At 47.0% G+C, this 24,112-nt stretch overlaps 2 protein-coding genes across 4 annotated transcripts in view; one reads left to right on the forward strand and one right to left on the reverse strand.

Moving 5' to 3' along the window:
* Positions 1 to 920, reverse strand: part of elp4 (elongator acetyltransferase complex subunit 4) — an 88,156-nt gene extending 87,236 nt beyond the window's left edge. Inside the window, exon 1 of one of the 2 annotated variants that reach the window (XM_041859616.2) lies at positions 658 to 920. In XM_041859616.2, the coding sequence (XP_041715550.2) occupies positions 658 to 835 (178 nt within the window). In that variant the 5' untranslated portion in view covers positions 836 to 920. The other variant, XM_041859617.2, reaches the window with a different exon arrangement.
* On the forward strand, positions 233 to 21,243 carry immp1l (inner mitochondrial membrane peptidase subunit 1). Of its 2 annotated transcripts, none has more exons than XM_041859621.1 (6): positions 233 to 333; positions 13,265 to 13,377; positions 13,466 to 13,554; positions 13,709 to 13,835; positions 20,306 to 20,416; positions 21,106 to 21,243. In XM_041859621.1, exons 2-6 carry the CDS (start codon positions 13,273 to 13,275, stop codon positions 21,175 to 21,177), a joined length of 504 nt encoding a protein of 167 aa, XP_041715555.1. In that variant the 5' UTR covers positions 233 to 333; positions 13,265 to 13,272; the 3' UTR covers positions 21,178 to 21,243. The 2 variants fall into 2 exon arrangements, with proteins under 2 accessions (XP_041715555.1, XP_041715554.1); XM_041859620.1 differs by lacking the exon at positions 233 to 333 and adding an exon at positions 896 to 981.
* Positions 21,244 to 24,112: the final 2,869 nt, after the last annotated feature.

Consider the following 24,112-nt stretch of genomic DNA (forward strand, 5'->3'; position numbering starts at 1 on the left):
TTTGGGGATTTTCACAACATTTAATCCATAGAATGGTTCTTTGGAGGAAGAATTGTTGAAATATATTTGGCATTTGTATCTAAAAACATAATTGAGATAATTAATATTAGCATATTTGACTGTTTCATGTAGGTGCTAAAAAGCTAAAATTACTGCTTGCTCTGAAATATGAGTGGTATTTTGATTTCTATAACAATCAGTGAGGAACCACCCTGTAGTGTTCTTCCATCTTGGTCCAGGGGACCCACAGGGCATCAGACTTTTGTTTCAGCACTACACACCTGTCAACTAATCAAGCTCATTGTTGGACTGGAACAGAAATCTGCAAACTAGGTACGAGTCCCCAGTACCATGACTGACTAATACCCAAGAGTTAGCTGTCAACATTTACTATGGCGTAAAGGTGTGCCGGGTGTTTCAATGGGGCACACGAATGATTGTTGACGTTCCATGAATGTTATAGTAAGTAACGTGAAGCTAGCCGGCTACCTCCATGCGACTCAGTGGTTGAAGACATGCAGTCGAATAGTGGCAACGATAACATTCCTTTAAAACTAACCAAATGAAAACAATTACTCTTGTTAGATAGTTTAATCAATCAGAAATAGCAAAACAACTCGAGTTAGCTAGCTGTCAACACGTTCGTGGCAGACTGACCAATCACGTAGTCAAGAGATGTGACACCAGTCGAAACAATAAGTTGCCCATTTTGAACCGAAGGTCTCGTGCCAGGTATTGAAACTAGTTTGCTTCGCGATTTCTTCTGAAAACTGGTGGTATTGCACGGTAAACGGTCCGCGATAGGTTTACCCACGCTCCTCCTGGGGGCCGCCATGCTTTCTTTTCGTGGTGACGAATGTTGGTGTTTTGAACTACATCAACCCAATCAGAGCTGGGATTGCTCAGTCGCAACCAATCACAGAAGCTGGTATTAGCGCGTCTGCGTGAGGTAGCTTCCGTAGCTGTCTGCGCTGGATAGCGGTGAGTTGATTATCCAACAAGACAAATATGTTTTAAATGTCTATTACCATTTAGGGAACGTATTTTGCTGAATAGCAAGCTGCGGTTCCGTGAAATAAAGACATAACACTGATTTACAACAAACTGCTGGTTAGGAAACTCGAACATGCAGATGGGGTTCGGTTTGTGAGTTGCCTTTGTTTTCCCCAGTCTTCTACTTTACAAAACGATTACAGCTGTGTTTATCTTTGGATTAGGGTTATCCCAGCCTGCTAGCCCACTTGCATTCTAGGGAATAAGGTCATCGGTCTTTGCTTTCAAATGACACACGTAGGCTAACAATTCTAGACTATAGATTAGAAAGCTATGACCTTCAAACATAGGCTTTTATAGATCTATAATATTTGATTTGCATAAATATTGCATCTAGCCCAGGGCTCTCCAACCCTGTTCCTGGAGAACTAATGTCCTGTAGGTTTTATCTCCAACCCTGTTCCTGGAGAACTAATGTCCTGTAGGTTTTATCTCCAACCCTGTTCCTGGAGAACTAATGTCCTGTAGGTTTTATCTCCAACCCTGTTCCTGGAGAACTAATGTCCTGTAGGTTTTTGCTCCAACCCTAATTTAGCGCAACTGATTCTAATAATTAGCTGCTTGATAAACTGAATAAGGTTAGTTGCAACTGGGGTTTAAAGGAAAACCTACAGGAGGGTAGGGCTCCAGTATCAGGGTTGGAGAGCCCTGATCTAGCCGTACAAAGATGTAGATCTATGTATTATCATACATGTTATAAAATCAGCCAAATGCATGTTGCAATCATGTTGTTCTAATCATCAGAAATAATCATTTTTGTCATCTTTCATCAAGGCTATATTTTAAAGTCCCCCCTTTCAGACCTCTGGCCAACTAGTATTTTGTGATAAATAAACTAGTCACGTTTTTTTATGTAGCTTTGCAAGGTTACCCTAAAAAATGCCTGGACAGCCATTTGGTCAATAACCTAAAATGACATTAAGTTAAATACATGTGTAACATCACATACCCTCCTTTATACCCCGATTTATCTTAGTGATTATTTTTTAGTCATTTTAGCAGACGCTCTTATCCAGAGCAACTTACAGTTAGTGAATGCATACATATATATTTTTTATTATCTTTTTTTCATACTGGCCCCCGGTGGGAAACAAACCCACATCCCTGCCGGCCAAACCCTCCCCTACCTTGGACGATGCTGGACCAATTGTGCGCCGCCCATGGGTCTCCCGGTCGCGGCCGGCTGCGACAGAGCCTGGACTCGAACCAGGATCTCTAGTGGCACTGCGATGCGATGCAGTGCCTTAGACAACTGCGCCACTCGGGGACAATGTTTATCATGTTCACGACCTTTTTACTACTTAAAGATACAATCCTACAGAGCTGGCCAATTAATGGCATGAGCCACATCAGCCAGCAAATGAGATTAGTTTCTGGTCATGTGACCTTGGGGCAGACCCATGGCGATGCCAGGGCTTAACTAGTGGGGTGCAACGTCAACAGATATAAATGTAGCCTAATGTGTAGAACTGACACAATTTCCTATTCTACATGGCAGAAAAAAAATAATGCTTGTGACAAGACACTAATTTGCTGAGCAGGTGTGGGGTGGGTGGAAGAGGTTAAATGTAGCATAAAGGGGGTGGGGTTGGGAGGAGTGGCTATATGTATCCAGTCAGCCACAGTTTGAACTGAAGTTTTGGGGATTGTAACATTAATCTTCAAATTAGCCTTTGTCTTTGTCTCTCAGGCTGCTCACCTAATTAGACTCAGTGTTGTCAAAACAAGGAGCTGTTGGACAGTCTGATGAAGAAGACTAGTTTTCGTTAACCTCTGTCTCTCTCATACTGTGATAAGAGGCCTGTCATGTGACTCCAGTCATCTCAGGTCAGGGTCTGACCCCTCAGGCAGAGGGAACACAGACTGAGTCTCAGCTAACTTTCCCTGTCACACAGACCCAATACTCTAATACAGAGGTAAGGTACAGTAGCTCCTGGTAGAATTTGTCCTTAGACACAGATCTGTGATCAGCTTAACCTTCCCAAATCGTAACCATACCCATTAGGAGGGAAAACGATAAACTGTACCTAGACCAGTGTCTACGGGAAACTTCATCCTACTCCAGAGAGCTCTATCAGCACTGCAAGAGAAGAGGCATGCCTCTCATAGGGAGCTATATGTGTGGTGGGTTAAGATGAGAGAGACTGTTACAGCTCAGTCAGGATGCTGTTCTGCTCTAGACTAGAGGTGATCGCCCAACTGCTCACTTTACAAAATGCTCTTAGCAGAGGCAGTCCTGTTGTTGTGACAGCACTTTGAGGTAAACATGGGCTGACAGGAGACCCAGGGAATATAGCCTAGCCCTCTATTGACAACACAGGGCATTGTGCAAGGCCCACGAGGTAGGCTGGATCCAAGAGACATCTCAAAAAGTCAGTGTTGACTTTTTAATGTATGATTATAAGGGTACTACCTGGGGTTAGGATATAGTGGAAAGTTTCATCACTATTGAATTGTAGTAGTGGAACATAGACTATGGACAGTGGTCAGTGGGAAAATCAACCCATTTTAAAGTGAATCATTCCACCACGCCCAAAATCCCAATTTAACCCCGGGGCCTACTGTATATGGCCTTACAGTTCAATGTGTGGCAGTAGTATAAACATGACCGCTAATATTTCTAAAATAACGTCTCTTTCCCTCCTTTTTGAATGTCATCCATTCCTGTGTATTATTTATATTATATCAGTTTTATCGATCAGTATATCAGATTGTGCCATATAATGCATGCAGTCATAACATGTCAGCCTCTTCCGGTGTATATTGTTCTAGTTTCTCCAGTCTTATTCAGCTATAGCGCTAGCTGTGTGTCACTGGGAGAGGGAATAGAATGGCTGTGACTAGAGGGGAAGTCAGATCTCCATCAATGTACTCCATATTTGTTTGAGTAGCGTTGAAAGGAAACTAATAGTCTTAGGGTGCATGGACAATTAGTGGGGCTAGGGTTTTTGTTCATGCCATTGTATCTTTTGACTATGACTTGAGGGTTTTTTCCAATAGCAATTTTTCCAAAATGTATATATTTTTGGCTTTCTCTGAATTTCCAACAGCTGCAGAGTGAAACATTTATAATGGCTAGTTCTATATTAGTGAATGTTTAGGCTATGTTGCAAATCATATGGCTATAAATACAGCTCAAAATGTGCTCAGATATGGGTAGACCTATTTTTCTGACATGATGTGTGGGGGGGGGTGACATTAGCTGGTGGCGAGGGGGGATGGCGGGTGCTCTGTTTAGGTGTCTGAGTCATTGGTAAGAACACAGACCCAATTGTGAAAGCAATACAAGACCCTGATAAGATCAGTCCACTCTCTCAACACCGGCCCAGCACCGCACACACGAGCCAGCGGCCAATACAATAAAGATTAGTCACTATTATTCTATTCCATGTCATTGTATGGGGACACAGGCCCAGCAGCCCCAGACACGTCCGTTTCAATTCAAAGCAGTCGTATTCATATCACTAGACTATTATTTGCTCTGGGCTGACCCATTGATTGCTGCCTCTAAGCCTCCGACTCCTCAAATAGGGACCCTGCTCAGCTGTTTGGTGGCTGGGTTGCTGTTAGCAACAATGAAAAGAGCAATGTGGAGATCAGTCTCTTCAATCATCTCTGTGTTCAGGAAAAGAAGGGGGGCTAGATGGCTACATTGTAAGGCTGTGACTTGTGATTTGTTTTGCATCTGTCACTCTCGGTCCCAGACAGGTGTCTGTGTCTAAATCAGTAGGATTAGCTCTGATTGGGCTGATAGTTGCACACAGATCCCCTGGTCCGCCCCCTTTTAAAGCTCACATTAAGATCAAATCGAGCACTAGCACCCACCCTCCGCTACCTTCTGCTGCCCAGAGAGGGGACATCAGAGGTGGGATTCATTCCCTCCCCATCTGGGGTCCACAGGGAGAAGGACCATCTCTGACATGGGGTCTGTAAGCCTCTTAGCCCGCCAGTGGCCCAGCCCTCTTTCAGCCCATGTTTTCCTAATGTAGAGGGTAAAGAGAGCAAGGGTCTTGTAGGCTGTTTGAATTGGGACTCCCTTTGTGCACCTAATAGACTGGTCATGTTTGACAATGACTGCCTTCACAGAGTGAAACCTTTTTTCTAGGATTTTATTAGATCCCTTATTAGCCGATGCCAATGGCGACAGCTAGTGTTCCATGGGGTCCGACACATAGGCCTAACGAAAAATACATTACAGACAAAAATACTTTACAATTGACCTACATTTAAAACATGGACGTAGACATGACAGACTTTGGTGTATAAAACAATGTGGAGACAAGGGGCAGTGATTCCAATGAGGAACCTACTGCGGTCCTGTGTGGCTCAGTTGGTAGAGCATGGCGCTTGCAACGCCAGGGTTGTGGGTTCGACTCCCACGGGGGACCAGTACGAAAATGTATGCACTCACTACTGTAAGTCGCTCTGGATAAGAGTGTCTGCTAAATGACAAAAATGTAAAAATGTAAATAGAGCTTCAGCCAGCTGGTTATGATATCCCTACTCTCTGTTAGAACCTCAACTCCCTTCTTACTGACTGTAAATGATGATCTTGGTCTAGGCCTATTTAGGCCAAGTTTTGGTTGTATGATTGTTTTTAGTGTCACACTCTGGGTTCGTGCTGTACTCGTTCTTGACACGTATCCTATCATACAGTTGACACTTTTAATTAAGTTCAATTTAAATTCAGCTGCTTGTGATTCCTGAACTATTGCCTGAATGGTCTCCCCCAGTAAGAGGATCACAGAGTTAAAAACGCCCAACGGGGATTTTCTATTGGCTGTGGTTGATTTGGGATCCCCCTGTAGTTGCGCCCACTGTCGATGTGAGCCTGTGACTGTAGGAGGCCAGCAGCTCTGGGAGCCTGTGACTGTAGGAGGCCAGCAGCTCTGGGAGCCTGTGACTGTAGGAGGCCAGCAGCTCTGGGAGCCTGTGACTGTAGGAGGCCAGCAGCTCTGGGAGCCTGTGACTGTAGGAGGCCAGCAGCTCTGGGAGCCTGTGACTGTAGGAGGCCAGCAGCTCTGGGAGCCTGTGACTGTAGGAGGCCAGCAGCTCTGGGAGCCTGTGACTGTAGGAGGCCAGCAGCTCTGGGAGCCTGTGACTGTAGGAGGCCAGCAGCTCTGGGAGCCTGTGACTGTAGGAGGCCAGCAGCTCTGGGAGCCTGTGGCTGTAGGAGGCCAGCAGCTCTGGGAGCCTGTGGCTGTAGGAGGCCAGCAGCTCTGGGAGCCTGTGGCTGTAGGAGGCCAGCAGCTCTGGGAGCCTGAGACTGTAGGAGGCCAGCAGCTCTGGGAGCCTGTGACAGTAGGAGGCCAGCAGCTCTGGGAGCCTGTGGCTGTAGGAGGCCAGCAGCTCTGGGAGCCTGTGACTGTAGGAGGCCAGCTGACACAGACGGTTCCACTCAGATGGCCACTACCACTCTTTGTTTTCCCATGTTTGGTGTGTAATCCTGGATTAACAGACAGACACTTTGTGTTAATTTCCAGCTGTAATACAGCATTCAATGAATGTCAACAGCTACCCCAAAGACACAGGCAGAGTATTATGGAGGAGATAGCCTAGTGGGGTTTGTCCTAGACTCACAGTCAGGGGGATTGGGGGGGTAGAGATCCTATCAGACGTCTCTGGGGGTGTGTCCCAACTCATTCTCAATCCCAATTTGGGGTGACAGAGGCTGCCACCCTCCCCCATGGGTGACAGAGGCTGCCAGATAAAACCAGGTGGTTGCATGTGGCCTCTCTCTTGATATCAGTCACTGGCCATGTGATCTTATTATGATAAGACCCTAATCCCTACCTATGATGAATGGAGGGATGAAATAGAGATATAAGGGGGGGAGGGGGGGATTGTCCACTGGTTTTGGGGATACTGTAGGGAGATGGGTGTGTGTGGTGTTGAGGGATCCTGATAGTCCTAAATGTTATCTGATCCTTGATAATCCATGATAGGTGTTCAGAGGGCCCTCTGTACAGGCCCTTGATTTAGTCTGTGGTTATTGGATTCAGTTCTACTATAGGTCCCTAGTAGGACTGGACTGACCTGTGGGATTCAGTTCTAATATAGGTCCCTAGTAGGACTGGACTGACCTGTGGGATTCAGTTCTACTATAGGTACCTAGTAGGACTGGACTGACCTGTGGGATTCAGTTCTACTATAGGTCCCTAGTAGGACTGGACTGACCTGTGGGATTCAGTTCTACTATAGGTCCCTAGTAGGACTGGACTGACCTGTGGGATTCAGTTCTAATATAGGTCCCTAGTAGGACTGGACTGACCTGTGGGATTCAGTTCTACTATAGATACCTAGTAGGACTGGACTGACCTGTGGGATTCAGTTCTACTATAGGTCCCTAGTAGGACTGGACTGACCTGTGGGATTCAGTTCTACTATAGGTCCCTAGTAGGACTGGACTGACCTGTGGGATTCAGTTCTACTATAGGCACCTAGTAGGACTGGACTGACCTGTGGGATTCAGTTCTACTATAGGTCCCTAGTAGGACTGGACTGACCTGTGGGATTCAGTTCTACTATAGGTACCTAGTAGGACTGGACTGACCTGTGGGATTCAGTTCTACTATAGGTCCCTAGTAGGACTGGACTGACCTGTGGGAGAAGCAGGCTGCTATGATCAGAGTGCACACAAACTGGGTTCACTGCTGTTTGTCAGACCCTTTCCCCCAAAAAGAGCATATTTTCATATGGCAGGGAGCAGGGATGAAGGATGTAGGGGCAGAGACAGGGTTCGTAGTGTTGGTAAGGACATGACAGGGAGCAGGGATGAAGGATGTAGGGGCAGAGACAGGGTTCGTAGTGTTGGTAAGGACATGGCAGGGAGCAGGGATGAAGGATGTAGGGGCAGAGACAGGGTTCGTAGTGTTGGTAAGGACATGGCAGGGAGCAGGGATGAAGGATGTAGGGGCAGAGACAGGGTTCGTAGTGTTGGTAAGGACATGGCAGGGAGCAGGGATGAAGGATGTAGGGGCAGAGACAGGGTTCGTAGTGTTGGTAAGGACATGGCAGGGAGCAGGGATGAAGGATGTAGGGGCAGAGACAGGGCTCGTAGTGTTGGTAAGGACATGGCAGGGATGAAGGATGTAGGGGCAGAGACAGGGCTCATAGTGTTGGTAAGGACATGGCAGGGAGCAGGGATGAAGGATGTAGGGGCAGAGACAGGGCTCATAGTGTTGGTAAGGACATGGCAGGGAGCAGGGATGAAGGATGTAGGGGTAGAGACAGGGCTCGTAGTGTTGGTAAGGACATGGCAGGGAGCAGGGATGAAGGATGTAGGGGCAGAGACAGGGCTCGTAGTGTTGGTAAGGACATGGCAGGGAGCAGGGATGAAGGATGTAGGGGCAGAGACAGGGTTCGTAGTGTTGGTAAGGACATGGCAGGGAGCAGGGATGAAGGATGTAGGGGTAGAGACAGGGCTCGTAGTGTTGGTAAGGACATGGCAGGGAGCAGGGATGAAGGATGTAGGGGTAGAGACAGGGCTCGTAGTGTTGGTAAGGACATGGCAGGGAGCAGGGATGAAGGATGTAGGGGCAGAGACAGGGCTCGTAGTGTTGGTAAGGACATGGCAGGGAGCAGGGATGAAGGATGTAGGGGCAGAGACAGGGCTCGTAGTGTTGGTAAGGACATGGCAGGGAGCAGGGATGAAGGATGTAGGGGCAGAGACAGGGCTCGTAGTGTTGGTAAGGACATGGCAGGGATGAAGGATGTAGGGGCAGAGACAGGGCGATATGCAGGAGGCATGAAAGGTGGATGGGGTGGAGAGATCTGATCAAGAAGTTGTGGGATGAAGTTTGTATTTGGGGTGAGGGGTGGGAGAAGGGTATCATCTAGTGGCCTGGCTGGGACTATGACTTTGAAGGTGAGTGGATGATCGTATGATAAGGTGGGCGAGGTTGTGTGTGTGTGTGTGTGTGTGTGTGTATATATGAAAAATGCATGCACTCACTAACTGTAAGTCGCTCTGAATAAGAGCGTCTGCTAAATGACTAAAATGTTAATGTAGAAAGGGACAGAGGGGTAATGGGATTAGGGTTAACGCCTTTCGCGGGCGCAGGGAGAGCCACCTGACACTCGGTCTGTTGGGGACCTGGGGACGGCGGGGGACAGAGGGGGGGACGGGGTACGGGACGCGGGGGTCTAATCCGTGTCCATCTTTGGGAAGTCATTCCCAGAGCTCTGAGGATTTGGGGCTTTGGTTACCGCTCTGCTAGCTTTGGTTAATAATGCTATGGGTGGGATGAGTGAAAGAGGGATGAATAGAGAGAGAGGAAGAGAGGAATTCATTACCCTGTGGTGGCCTTGCAAGACAGAGTCCTTAGCCAAAACCATGGGGTCTGACTCTAGCCAGGTGTGATATGATCTAAACTCAGCAAAAAAAGAAACGTCCCTTTTTCAGGACCCTGTCTTTCAAAGATAATTCGTAAAAATCTAAATAACTTCACAGATCTTCATTGTAAAGGGTTTGAACACTGTTTCCCATGCTTGTTCAATGAACCATAAACAATTAATGAACATGCACCTGTGGAACGGTCGTTAAGACACTAACAGCTTACAGACGGTAGGTAATTAAGGTCACATTTATGAAAACTTAGGACACTAAAGAGGCCTTTCTATTGACTCTGAAAAACACCAAAAGAAAGATGCCCAGGGTCCCTGCTCATCTGCGTGAATGTGCCTTAGGCATGCTGCAAGGAGGCATGAGGACTGCAGATGTGGCCAGGGCAATCAATTGCAATGTCCGTACTGTGAGACGCCTAAGACAGCGCTACAGGGAGACAGGACGGACAGCTGATCGTCCTCGCAGTGGCAGACCACGTGTAACAACACCTGCACAGGATCAGTACATCCGAACATCACACCTGCGGGACAGGTACAGGATGGCAACAACAACTGCCCGAGTTATACCAGGAACGCACAATCCCTCCATCAGTGCTCAGACTGTCCGCAATAGGCTGTGAGAGGCTGGACTGAGGGCTTGTAGGCCTGTTGTAAGGCAGGTCCTCACCAGACATCACTGGCAACAATGTTGCCTATGGGCACAAACCCACCGTCGCTGGACCAGACAGGACTGGCAAAAAGTGCGCTACACGCTAGAATGAGCGTTACACCGAGGCCTGTACTCTGGAGCGGGATCGATTTGGAGGTGGAGGGTCCGTCATGGTCTGGGGCGGTGTGTCACAGCATCATCGGACTGAGCTTGTTGTCATTGCAGGTAATCCCAAAGCTGTGCATCTACATGGAAGACATCCTCCTCCCTCATGTGGAACCCTTCCTGTAGGCTCATCCTGACATGACCCTCCAGCATGACAATGCCACCAGACATACTGCTCATTCTGTGCATGATTTCCTGCAAGACAGGAATGTCAGTGTTCTGCCATGGCCAGCGAAGAGCCCGGATCTCAATCCTCCCAGAAATGTCCGGGAACTTGCAGGTGCCTTGGTGGAAGAGTGGGGTAACATCTCACAGCAAGAACTGGCAAATCTGGTGCAGTCCATGAGGAGGAGATGCACTGCAGTACTTAATGCAGCTGGTGGCCACACCAGATACTGACTGTTATTTTTGATTTTGAACCCCCCTTTGTTCAGGGACACATTATCAATTTATGTTAGTCACATGTCTGTGGAACTTGTTCAGTTTATGTCTCAGTTGTTGAATCTTGTTATGTTCATACAAATATTTACACATGTTAAGTTTGCTGAAAATAATCGCAGATGACAGTGAGAGGACGTTTCTTTTTTTGCTGAGTTTATAATGTAGCCTACAACTCTAAAACCTCCCCAGAACACCTACACCTCTAAAACCTCCCCAGAACACGTACATCTCTAAAACCTCCCCAGAACACCTACACCTCTAAAACCTCCCCAGAACACCTACACCTCTAAAACCTCCCCAGAACACCTACACCTCTAAAACCTCCCCAGAACACCTACACCTCTAAAATCTCCCCAGAACACCTACACCTCTAAAACCTCCCCAGAACACCTACACCTCTAAAATCTCCCCAGAACACCTACACCTCTAAAACCTCTCCAGAACAGGTAGTCTACTGGCTGTGTATCCTGCTTTGTAATCCCTCTCCCGTCCATCAGGATGTACAGTGGGGAAAAAAAGTATTTAGTCAGCCACCAATTGTGCAAGTTCTCCCACTTAAAAAGATGAGAGAGGCCTGTAATTTTCATCATAGGTACACGTCAACTATGACAGACAAAATGAGGAAAAAAAATCCAGAAAGTCACATTGTAGGATTTTTAAAGAATTTATTTGCAAATTATGGTGGAAAATAAGTATTTGGTCAATAACAAAAGTTTCTCAATACTTTGTTATATACCCTTTGTTGGCAATGACACAGGTCAAACGTTTTCTGTAAGTCTTCACAAGGTTTTCACACACTGTTGCTGGTATTTTGGCCCATTCCTCCATGCATATCTCCTCTAGAGTAGTGATGTTTTGGGGCTGTCGCTGGGCAACACAGACTTTCAACTCCCTCCAAAGATTTTCTATGGGGTTGAGATCTGGAGACTGGCAAGCCACTCCAGGACCTTGAAATGCTTCTTACGAAGCCACTCCTTCGTTGCCCGGGCGGTGTGTTTGGATCATTGTCATGCTGAAAGACCCAGCCACGTTTCATCTTCAATGCCCTTGCTGATAGAAGGAGGTTTTCACTCAAAATCTCATGATACATGGCCCCATTCATTCATTCCTTTACACGGATCAGTCGTCCTGGTCCCTTTGCAGAAAAACAGCCCCAAAGCATGATGTTTCCACCCCCATGCTTCACAGTAGGTATGGTGTTCTTTGGATGCAACTCAGCATTCTTTGTCCTCCAAACACGACGAGTTGAGTTTTTACCAAAGAGTTCTATTTTGGTTTCATCTGACATTCTCCCAATCCTCTTCTGGATCATCCAAATGCACTCTAGCAAACTTCAGACGGACCTGGACATGTACTGGCTTAAGCAGGGGGACACGTCTGGCACTGCAGGATTTGAGTCCCTGGCGGCGTAGTGTGTTACTGATGGTAGGCTTTGTTACTTTGGTCCCAGCTCTCTGCATGTCATTCAATTTTGTTTCTGGTGTCCTTTGACAGCTCTTTGGTCTTGGCCATAGTGGAGTTTGGAGTGTGACTGTTTGAGGTTGTGGACAGGTGTCTTTTATACTGATAACAAGTTCAAACAGGTGCCATTAATACAGGTAACGAGTGGAGGACAGAGGAGCCTCTTAAAGAAGAAGTTACAGGTCTGTGAGAGCCAGAAATCTTGCTTGTTTGTAGGTGACTAAATACTTATTTTCCACCATAATTAGCAAATAAATTCATTAAAAATCCTACAATGTGATTTTCTGGATTTTCTTTTCTCAATTTGTCTGTCATAGTTGACGTGTACCTATGATGAAAATTACAGGCCTCTCTCATCTTTTTAAGTGGGAGAACTTGCACAATTGGTGGCTGACTAAATACTTTTTTCCCCCACTGTATATGGAAGTCCTTCTCACCAAGGCCAGGCCTAGACCTAGGCTATATCTTTTTTAGATGTATTATCTCTGCCATACCTTTTATCATGCAGTTGTTGTTTCCTTTTAAACATCCCTTTCGTAAAAAATGCTATTTCAGTTTGTTTGTGTGTGTGCGTGCTTGCATGCGTGTTGACCTTGTGTAAAGATTGAGTCACTCTCCCCCCATCCGGCAGGTTGCGTTCTGAGTAAAAGTCAATACCCTGAGTGGTGCTGCAGTGTTTGTTCAGAAGACACACTGTTATCTGTTACCGTGCCAGTGTGTGTGTGTGTGTGTGTGTGTGGCGGTCAACAAAGACTCTACGCATTCTGTTTCCATGGCTCCCACAGAACTGGAGAACTGTCCTGAAGACCCTGGTCAGCATGGCTGATGCAGGGAGGCCAGTGTTAGGAACTAATGCTAGTATAAAGCTGCTAGGCTGAAAGTCTCCAAATGTTGCTGCTGGTGTGTTTGTCCGTCCCCTGCAAGGTGTCGATTGGTCAATCTCACACAGGGTCAAAGGTTAGGCTGGTTCTGTGGTGTCAACGGGCTGTAGAGCCCCTGAGAATGAAACACCAGGGAGTGTGACACTAGTCTCTGCTGCACACCGCTCCTAGAGCTGCTAATAGACTAGCTGCTGTGACAGGCAGCTCACCCCTCACCTCTCTGTCCCCTGAATGAAGCGTTGTAATGATGTGTGTTGTGTTTGTGTAGGTGCTGAGATGTTCCGGCGTGCGCTGGGGAAGACCCTGGGCTTCGTTGGCTACACCATCCAGTATGGCTGCATAGCCCACTGTGCCTTTGAGTACATCGGAGAGTTTGTGGCGGTGTGTAGGATACTTTTCCCTTTGTGGCCATGGTCTGTGAATACCTGAGTAACTACTTTAATTTAAATGTCTGTGAATTTACCCACAGTGCTCTGGTCCTTCTATGGAACCCACCATCACAAGCCACGACGTTGTCTTCTCAGAACGGTTGAGTCGCCATCTCTGCAGAATCGAGAAGTGAGTTTTAGTTTTCAATTTGAAATTCTCTAAGTTGGTAAAGTAAACTTAACCTATCCTAAGTGGTCGCTTTTTGCACCGTAACCCCTTGATGTTCTCCCTAATGTATATCAATGACAGCTCACCCCATTGATCCTGTCTTCTCTTTCTTCAGTGGTGATATAGTAATCACTAAGAGTCCGTTTGATCCACATATGAACATCTGTAAAAGAGTAATCGGTTTGGAGGGAGACAAAGTCTGCACCAGTGGCCCCTCGGATATCTTCAAGACCCACCAATACGTAAGTATTCATCAACACTACACAGTCATGCCCCAGGACTCTCAAGGACTCTCAGCCACATGTACAGTATTCTACCTTTAGTTTACAAGGTAAGTGTATTGAGAACACATTTACAACAACAACCTGGAGAAGAGTTTCAGATGAGAGAAGAGGGGTTGAAATGGGGCAGTAAAGCAATACATTCTGTACGAACCATTAAGCCTTGGCCAGACATGTTGTGTTTCAGATATGCTTTAGTGAAATGAGAGAGAGACTAACCCCTCTGTCTTCAGCTCAATCTCAGTGTTCTGGGTGTTTAGATTCTAGACCACGCACATCCATCTTGTGTCATCAGTCCAAATATCATCCTTTGACAGCAACTGCATTTCCTCAGAGCAGTGGTTGTGGTGGTGAAACCACTGTCATTGCATTTCTATTAGTACTCTCCCACTGCCATGCTGCCCTCAGCCACAGCTCAGGCTGCCAATCTCTCTGAAGCCTGTTCGAGTTAGTGCCAACTGAGTGGACAGGTTGATGGGTGGGCTGAGGTGTGTGTGTGTGTATGTGTGTGTGTGTGTGTGTGTGTGTGTGTGTATGTGTGTGTGTGTACACACTCGCACATGAACAGTGGAGGTATAGGTGAATGTAACCACTGACGGGATTTCAACCACACACAGGAGGTGCTGGTGTCATCCAGGAAATGAAAAAAACGAATTTTCCTCTGTGAACAGATTTCATCTCTACACACAGGCAGTAAAGCTATATTGAACTGGTTACAGCAAAACAGGTTTCATCTCTACACATGTCTTGGGCAAAGGTCTCAGCCTACAGATGTACTCTCTTAATTGGATCACTCTGTTGTCGCAGAAAATGCAAACGTAGTGTATTCGAGTTTTTAAAAGTATTCTAAAGTTTGTAATTCCCACTTTAACATTTCAGACTTGATTTGCCCTAATGAAAAATGTATCAACTCTTACAAAAATGTCCATTCATTATAATCCACAGAATAATTCACATTTCCTGTTGCTGCAGGATTATTTTCCTGCTGTGAGAAACTGGTCAAATTAAGATGGCAGATCTGTACCTCCAAGATGTGTCTCAGTGAAAGACATTGCTCTAGTCTTATCCATTGTTTACCTACCTCTGTTGGATTTCCTCTGTCAAAACACACACCAAAATGTATGTCAACACAGTTGGTTGTGGTGTTAATGAAATAGAAGCCTTGTGGGACATAAAACATACCACCACGAGCCTAGACGTTATGCTCCTAGACATTAGGTGCATGCGTGTGGGTTTCTGTTTGTGTACTATGTGAGACCTTGTCCTCACCTCCTCTCTCTTCTGACAGGCTGGCAGGTTCTTTCCTCCCACATAGATGGGGAGATGGACAAATTGGCTTGTCACCTCTTAGAAGTCATTTCTACAGTATGTCTGATGCATTGTCACAACAAAGACATTCGATCCATAATATGATAGTGAGTGTCTGTGAAAGAGAGCGAGAGGGATAAATGGTGTCTGTGGGAGAGAGAGAGACACACAGACAGAGGGGGAGTTAGAGAAAGAGAGAGAAGGTATGGGAGAAAGAAAGTGGGAGCCTTCAGAGCCTGAATCTATTCCCGCCAGGTTAGAAACACCACTGTACCTCAATCATGTTAGCTTAATGAGCAGAGCAGGGTGAGGCCTTAAACACCATTGTAGCTCAATCATGTTAGCTTAATGAGCGTAGCAGGGGGAGGCCAGACCAGGCTGTTGAACGGCAGACTTCACTATCCAGGTGAGCTCAGCTTTCCCACCTTGACACGTCTCTGACAGGTACACATAGCCCCCGCCCCCACAACCACCCAACCACAGAACAGGTTCCATCACTCCCTCTGATTCCCATCACAACACAGCCGCCGGGCTGAGCTGAGATATGCCACTCAACCCTAAATCCTCTAGCTGGGCACACAGCCTGACTGGACGACTAGGCTGGCTGGAACTGTGTTGTGGAAAGTAACGATGTCTGTTGATTTTGCTTTGGCTGAGCGCTCTCATTCTGTTAGGGTGACTCAGTGTAGGGAGTCGGGAGAGGGCATGTTAGACTCATGGCTCAGTGTCATGGAGAAGTATATAAACAGTTCATGAGGAGTGGTTGCTTCTCTGCCTGTCAATCATGCTGGTGCTTATCCTTGACATCCTCCCCTCTACCTTCACTCAACACTGGTGTGTGTGATCTATAAATGAGTTTTCAGTGGCTGCTGTGGTTATGATGGCCTGCGGTGAGCTTGCAGGTGTTTAATCAGGGAAGAAGAGTTCCACCAACTATGAGGGGGGACAGAATTTGAACATGTTTGCCTCCTTCCACTACCTCCAGTATCATAATAATAAGGATTTTTATTTTTTATTTAACCTTTATTTAACCAGGTAAGCCAGTTGAGAACAAGTTCTCATTTACAACTGCGACCTGGCCAAGATAAAGCAAAGCAGTGCGATTAAAAACAACAACACAGAGTCACATATGGGGTAAACAAAACATAAAGTCAAAAATACAACAGAAAATATATATACAGTGTGTGCGAATGTAGTAAGTTATGGAGGTAAGGCAATAAAAAGGCCGTAGTGCAAAATAGTTACAATTTCGTATTAACACTGGAATGATAGATGTGCAAAAGATGATGTGCAAATAGAGATACTGAGGTGGAAATTAGCAAAATAAATAACAATATGGGGATGAGGTAGTTGGGTGGGCTAATTTCAGAAAAGCTGTGTACAGGTGCAGTGATCGGTAAGCTGCTCTGACAACTGATGCTTAAAGTTAGTGAGGGAGATAAGAGTCTCCAGCTTCAGAGATTTTTGCAGTTTGTTCCAGTCATTGGCAGCAGAGAACTGGAAGGAATGGCGGCCAAAGGAGGTGTTGGCTTTGGGGATGACCAGTGAGATATACCTGCTGGAGTGCAGACTACGGGTGGGTGTTGCTATGGTGACCAGCCAACAAGAGCGTACAGGTCACAATGGTGGGTAGTATATGGGGCTTTGGTGACAAAATGGATGGCATTGTGATAGACTACATCCAGTTTGCTGAGTAGAGTGTTGGAGGCTATTTTGTAAATGACATCGTCGAAGTCAAGGATCGGTAGGATAGTCAGTTTTACGAGGGCATGTTTGGCAGCATGAGTGAAGGAGGCTTTGTTGCGAAATAGGAAGCCGATTCTAGATCTAACTTTTGATTGGAGATGCTTAATGTGAGTCTGGAAGGAGAGTTTACAGTCTAACCAGACACCTAGGTATTTGTAGTTGTCCACATACTCTAGGTCAGACCCGCCGAGAGTAGTGATTATAGTCGGGTGGGCGGGTGCAAGCAGCGTTCGGTTGAAGAGCATGCATTTAGTTTTACTAGTGTTTAAGAGCAGTTGGAGGCTACGGAAGGAGTGTTGTATGGCGTTGAAGCTCGTTTGGAGGTTTGTTAACACAGTGTCCAATGAAGGGCCAGATGTATACAAAATGGTGTCGTCCGCATAGAGGTGGATCCGAGCGTCACCAGCAGCAAGAGCGACATCATTGATATACACAGAGAATAGAGTCGGCCCGAGAATTGAACCCTGTGGCACCCCCATAGAGACGGCCAGAGGTCCAGACAACAGGCCCTCCGATTTGACACATTGAACTCTATCTGAGAAGTAGTTGGTGAACCAGGCGAGGCAGTCATTAGAGAAACCAAGGCTATTTAGTCTGCCAATAAGAATGCGGTGGTTGACAGAGTCGAAAGCCTTGGCCAGGTCGATGAAGGATCCATTTGAACATCCTGTGCAGGTAAAATGAAAGGTTAGTTATTTCCTCTGGTTAAGTTAGAGTTCTAGAGGAGAACGTCAGGGACATCCGTTTTTACAAAGGATAGGGTCTCGCCTCTCTTTGCACCTTCTCATTCATGATCAAGTTTACGTTTCTGACATATGTTAACCTGCAAGGTGATGTGTAAAACCTCTCTCTTTTACCACTTCGTAAATAATGTAAAAATAATATGCCATTTAGCAGACGCTTTTATCCAAAGCGACTTAGTCATGCGTGCATCCATTTTAACGAATGGGTGACCCCGGGAATCGAACCCACAACCCTGGCGGTGCAAGTGTCACGTGCTACCAGCTGAGCCACACATGGCAGATCAACTTTCACAGGCCTTTTAACAATAACCAATGAATGACCAGTTCATTAGTAGTAAATAAATATAACTCTAGATTTTAGAGGAGTTACTTTGCGATGCGCTGTCTGTAGCTAGAGACTCAGTGTGGAATGTTCTCTACTGGGTAATTAGTTTGAGGCTCCAAATCAATCAGAGCTTTGGTGTTTGTGTGTCTGTGTATTTGTTGATCACTCTTGATTGACCCACAGCAGATCGATCTAAATTGATTGACCTTGTTAGTAGTGGACAGAATGGAGTCTAGATCCTGAATAGAGTTCACCTTGATGTAGGATTAGTTAGGTAGGGTTCCCCCAAACCGTCACTCCATGGGCCCTAAACTTTGACCACCACTAATGCATACTATCTAGTATTGAAGTGTATGCTAAACTCTGAGGCAGTGTAATGGACTCAGATTACACCTTCTCCTAGACTAAAAAGCACTTTCAATGACGACATTTTCATGTTTTTCTATGGAGACTTGAAGTAGTCTTAACCTGTGTCCAAGCAACCGCCCCTTTGTGTCTCCTAAAACATAGATGAGCCTACCGACAGGGTCGTGTTGATGATGTCACACCCCTGACCTTTCTGAGCAGGACAAAGGCAGTGAGTCAGTCTTAAGATGGGGGCTGAGGCTGGAGCATAGCAGGGGCTTATGGTCCAGCAGATGACAAACGGCGCTGGCGTTCCTCTCTGGTCCCCTGTGTGCTTGGGAGTGGCCGTATGTTGCCATGCTAATGAGGGGTAATGGTGGGAATGCAGCATGCTGACATGTGCTTCTCAGATGACTCCTTTATTGACATTGGTTTGTGTCGTCGTTCTCGGTGGCCGAGTTGTTTACCTCGTGTTAGGTCAATATGTCACTGCCTCGCCATTAGTGGCAGCTCATCTGGCTCAATTGTCGAATATGAAACGCAACACAATGCATAGGTTAATACTGCATAATGATTCTGGATTTTGGGACGATTGGGATACGACGGACGCGCACAATTGGAATCAAGACGTCAGTGTTTGTCCCCCCCTCTGTTCTGATAATATTCTCTGTTTATTTCATTTCCCCGTCCCCCCTCTCCTTTTCTCCCGAAGACTTTGTCCGTTAAAAAGTTAGGCGACACAAACATAGAGTTGCAGATTGCGATGCCCATTATGACAATATAATGTGTTGTTGATCCTGTCTGCACATATAGGGGGACGAGGAACTTAATTAGGGCCTTGACAAGCCTACTCTAGTAAAGTGATGAGATTAATCATAATTGGTGTCACTGTGGATTAGCGCTCGCTCCGATTGGCCGCCCCACTGGCAGGTCAGGCCTCGCTAGTGGAGACCCGTGGACGCTTCTGACTGAAAAGCTTCATCCCTGGCCTCTCTCTCTCTCCCTCTCCCCCTCTATCTCTCCCTTGGTAAGAGAGGGTTAGATCTCAGCCAACAGCCTAATGGCCCCTTTTGAAGTCCCACTAAATCCCCCTGACCCTGCCCCGTTACCACTGACCCCTCGCTCCTATGACCGTCCGGGGTTAAAGGAGGACAGACCAGGGGTTAATGTTAAGTTTGGGTGGGGGAAGGTAGGGAGTGACATTAATTTGGGGTGAGGGAAGGTAGAGGGTGACGTTAAGTTGGGGTGAGGGAAGGTAGAGGGTGACGTTAAGTTGGGGTGAGGGAAGGTAGAGGGTGACGTTAAGTTGGGGTGAGGGAAAGTAGGGAGGGAGGGACGTTAAGTTGGGGTGAGGGAAGGGAGAGGGTGACGTTAAGTTGGGGTGAGGGAAAGTAGGGAGGGAGGGACGTTAAGTTGGGGTGAGGGAAGGTAGGAGGTGACGTTAAGTTAGGGTGAGGGAAGGTAGGAGGTGATGTTAAGTTAGGGTGAGGGAAGGTAGGAGGTGACGTTAAGTTGGGGTGAGGGAAGGTAGGAGGTGACGTTAAGTTGGGGTGAGGGAAGGTAGGAGGTGACGTTAAGTTGGGGTGAGGGAAGGTAGGAGGTGACGTTAAGTTGGGGTGAGGGAAGGTAGGAGGTGACGTTAAGTTGGGGTGAGGGAAGGTAGGAGGTGACGTTAAGTTGGGGTGAGGGAAGGTAGGAGGTGACGTTAAGTTGGGGTGAGGGAAGGTAGGAGGTGACGTTAAGTTGGGGTGAGGGAAGGTAGTGGGTGAGGCGGGTTAGGTGGGCTCTCTCTACATAATGGAGGGTGCTAATGCTGTAGTGTCTCACTCCTTCATGTAAACAAAGTTTAAAATCTAGGTCAGGGAATGTTGTTGTTTACAGTATGGCTGGCTGTTGCAGTAGTCTTGAAACGGATTCAACATTTTCTATCGTGTTTTTTTGTCTTCCTGGGGGTGTGTGTCTAGGTTCCAAAAGGGCACGTGTGGCTGGAAGGGGATAACCTTAGGAATTCCACGGACTCCAGGAGCTACGGCCCAGTTCCCTATGCCCTGATCCGAGGCCGTGTCTGCTTAAAGGTAAGGAGGGGAACATCGCCCGACCCGTCCCACATTTGAACCTTTTAGAGTTAGTATAATGGTCTGGTGGGTATAAAGAGAAATCTGTGCCACTTTTACGATATCACAGCCTCCTTTTGACTTTATGCCCCATGGCCATGATGAAATATGAAATGCCCTGCACTGAAATTGATTGTAGGTTTACTGGTGCTTTGCCTGGATTCAAAATATGCCTTATTCCCCATTCTGTGTTCTCTGCTCCTATGTGGCCAGTTGAGTCAATGCAAACACTCAAACAAGTTGGAAGTTCAAAGCATATCTTTCTCGTAGACCAAGGCCTGGGAACCCTATTGTCTAGCTGTCCATTCTGCTGTGTTGTCATGTCACTGGATGTCATAGTAACCATGACCCTGGAAACAGGTCAGCCGACCTTCTGTCCGTTTGACTGGACAGCAGCCGTCCACTGGGGGCCCAATGACGAGGGCTGACGAAGTAACAAGACGGTTTTATGAAGTCACATACATCATTAAAATCCACGTTACCAAGCGTATCCAGGAAGTGAGGATGTTGGAATAGTCATGATAAACACATGATGTAATGGATACATGTTGTTTGTTCTTCTTTTATGAGAGCCCTGTTACCCTTTTAACCCAAGGTCTTCTGTCTTTTCCTTCTCCTTTGTTTGTTTTGGTGTTTTTCTCTCTTTCCAGCTCTGGCCTCTACATCATTTTGGTGCCCTCAACCAAAGTCCCACAGGACGAGTCATAAAAAGGAGTGACTGAGTCTATTCATCCGTGCACATACATCATTTTGTAATATTTTCTAATTAAAGGCATATTTATCATGAAGAATTTTGTCCCTCTCAATTTTACCGACAATGTTTGTGTTAATGTGGGTTGAATTGTAGGGTATGTTTAAGTCAAATGTGAAAATCCATGGATAGTTGATCTGCAGGTTGATAATGTACAAGGCATAGTAATCTGGGGGTTCCAGTGTGTTGGCTGGAGCGGCACCCTGCTCTGTAGGAACAGCACTCTGCTGGAGCGGCACCCTGCTCTGTAGGAACAGCACCCTGCTGGAGCGGCACCCTGCTCTGTAGGAACAGCACCCTGCTGGAGCGGCACCCTGCTCTGTAGGAACAGCACCCTGCTGGAGCGGCACCCTGCTCTGTAGGAACAGCACCCTGCTCTGTAGGAACAGCACCCTGCTCTGTAGGAACAGCACCCTGCTGGAGCGGCACCCTGCTCTGTAGGAACAGCACCCTGCTGGAGCGGCACCCTGCTCTGTAGGAACAGCACCCTGCTGGAGCGGCACCCTGCTCTGTAGGAACAGCACCCTGCTGGAGCGGCACCCTGCTCTGTAGGAACAGCACCCTGCTCTGTAGGAACAGCACCCTGCTCTGTAGGAACAGCACCCTGCTGGAGCGGCACCCTGCTCTGTAGGAACAGCACCCTGCTGGAGCGGCACCCTGCTCTGTAGGAACAGCACCCTGCTGGAGCGGCACCCTGCTCTGTAGGAACAGCACCCTGCTGGAGCGGCACCCTGCTCTGTAGGAGCAGCATCGTGTGGGGAGGGAGTAAAACTGTGCCTCTGTGGAGCTGCTAGTGGTAGAGGAGGGGAGGAGAGAGGGAGGAGAAGGAGAGAGGGTTGTTGCTCTCACTCTCCACTTTGGTATGATTTTGGACTTCATTCATTTCTTTGGATGGCAGAAGAAATAATCTCTAACTAACGCAACAGATTACAGTGAACACGGCCATTGATTTAAATCAATCAATTTTCAATTTTATTTTATATAGCCCTTCGTACATCAGCTAATATCTCGAAGTGCTGTACAGAAACCCAGCCTAAAACCCCAAACAGCTAGTAATGCAGGTGTAGAAGCACGGTGGCTAGGAAAAACTCCCTAGAAAGGCCAAAACCTAGGAAGAAACCTAGAGAGGAACCAGGCTATGAGGGGTGGCCAGTCCTCTTCTGGCTGTGCCGGGTGGAGATTATAACAGAACCATGCCAAGATGTTCAAAAATGTTCATAAGTGACAAGCATGGTCAAATAATAATCAGGAATAAATCTCAGTTGGCTTTTCATAGCCGATCATTAAGAGTTGAAAACAGCAGGTCTGGGACAGGTAGGGGTTCCATAACCGCAGGCAGAACAGTTGAAACTGGAATAGCAGCAAGGCCAGGCGGACTGGGGACAGCAAGGAGTCACCACGGCCGGTAGTCCCGACGTATGGTCCTAGGGCTCAGGTCTCTCAGTTGGCTTTTCTAGCCGATCATTAAGAGTTGAAAACAGCAGGTCTGGGACAGGTAGGGGTTTCGTAACCGCAGGCAGAACAGTTGAAACTGGAATAGCAGCAAGGCCAGGCGGACTGGGGACAGCAAGGTGTCAGCATGCCCGGTAGTCCTGACGTATGGTCCTAGGGGCTCAGGTTCTCAGAGAGAAAGAGAGAACGAGAGAATTAGAGAGAGCATACTTAAATTCACACAGGACACTGGATAAGACAGGAGAAGTACTCCAGGTATAACCAACTAACCCCAGCCCCCCGACACATAAACTACTGCAGCATAAATACTGGAGGCTGAGACAGGAGCGGTCCGGAGACACTGTGGCCCCATCCGAAGAAACCCCCGGACAGGGCCAAACAGGAAGGATATAACCCCACCCACTCTGCCAAAGCACAGCCCCCGCACCACTAGAGGGATATCCTCAACCACCAACTTACAATCCTGAGACAAGGCCGAGTATAGCCCACAGAGGTCTCCACCACAGCACAAACCAAGGGGGGGCGCCAACCCAGACAGGAAGATCACGTCAGTAACTCAACCCACTCAAGTGACGCACCCCTCCTAGGGACGGCATGAAAGAGCACCAGCAAGCCAGTGACTCAGCCCCTGTAACAGGGTTAGAGGCAGAGAACCCCAGTGGAGAGAGGGGAACCGGCCTGGCAGAGACAGCAAGGGCTGTTCGTTGCTCCAGAGCCTTTCCGTTCACCTTCACACTCCTGGGCCAGACTACACTCAATCATATGACCTACTGAAGAGATAAGTCTTCAGTAAAGACTTAAAGGTTGAGACCGAGTCTGCGTCTCTCACATGGGTAGGCAGACTGTTCCATAAAAATGGAGATCTATAGGAGAAAGCCCTGCCTCCCGCTGTTTGCTTAGAAATTCTAGGGACAATTAGGAGGCCTGCGTCTTGTGACCGTAGCGTACGTATTGGTATGTACGGCAGGACCAACTCGGAAAGATAGGTAGGAGCAAGCCCATGTAACGCTTTATAGATTAACAGTAAAACCTTGAAATCAGCCCTTGCCTTAACAGGAAGCCAGTGTAGGGAAGCTAGCACTGGAGTAATATGATCAAATTTCTTGGTTCTAGTCAGGATTCTAGCAGCCGTATTTAGCACTAACTGAAGTTTATTTAGTGCTTTATCCGGGTAGCCGGAAAGTAGAGCATTGCAGTAGTCTAACCTAGAAGTAACAAATGCATGGATTAATTTTTCTGCATCATTTTTGGACAGAAAATTTCTGATTTTTGCAATGTTACGTAGATGGAAAAAAGCTGTCCTTGAAACAGTCTTGATATGTTCGTCAAAAGAGAGATCAGGGTCAAGAGTAACGCCGAGGTCCTTCACAGTTTTATTTGAGACGACTTTACAACCATCAAGATGAATTGTCAGATTTAACAGAAGATCTCTTTGTTTCTTGGGACCTAGAACA

The sequence above is a fragment of the Coregonus clupeaformis genome, unplaced genomic scaffold (assembly GCF_020615455.1).
Source record: "Coregonus clupeaformis isolate EN_2021a unplaced genomic scaffold, ASM2061545v1 scaf0538, whole genome shotgun sequence".
Classification (NCBI taxonomy): domain Eukaryota; kingdom Metazoa; phylum Chordata; class Actinopteri; order Salmoniformes; family Salmonidae; genus Coregonus; species Coregonus clupeaformis.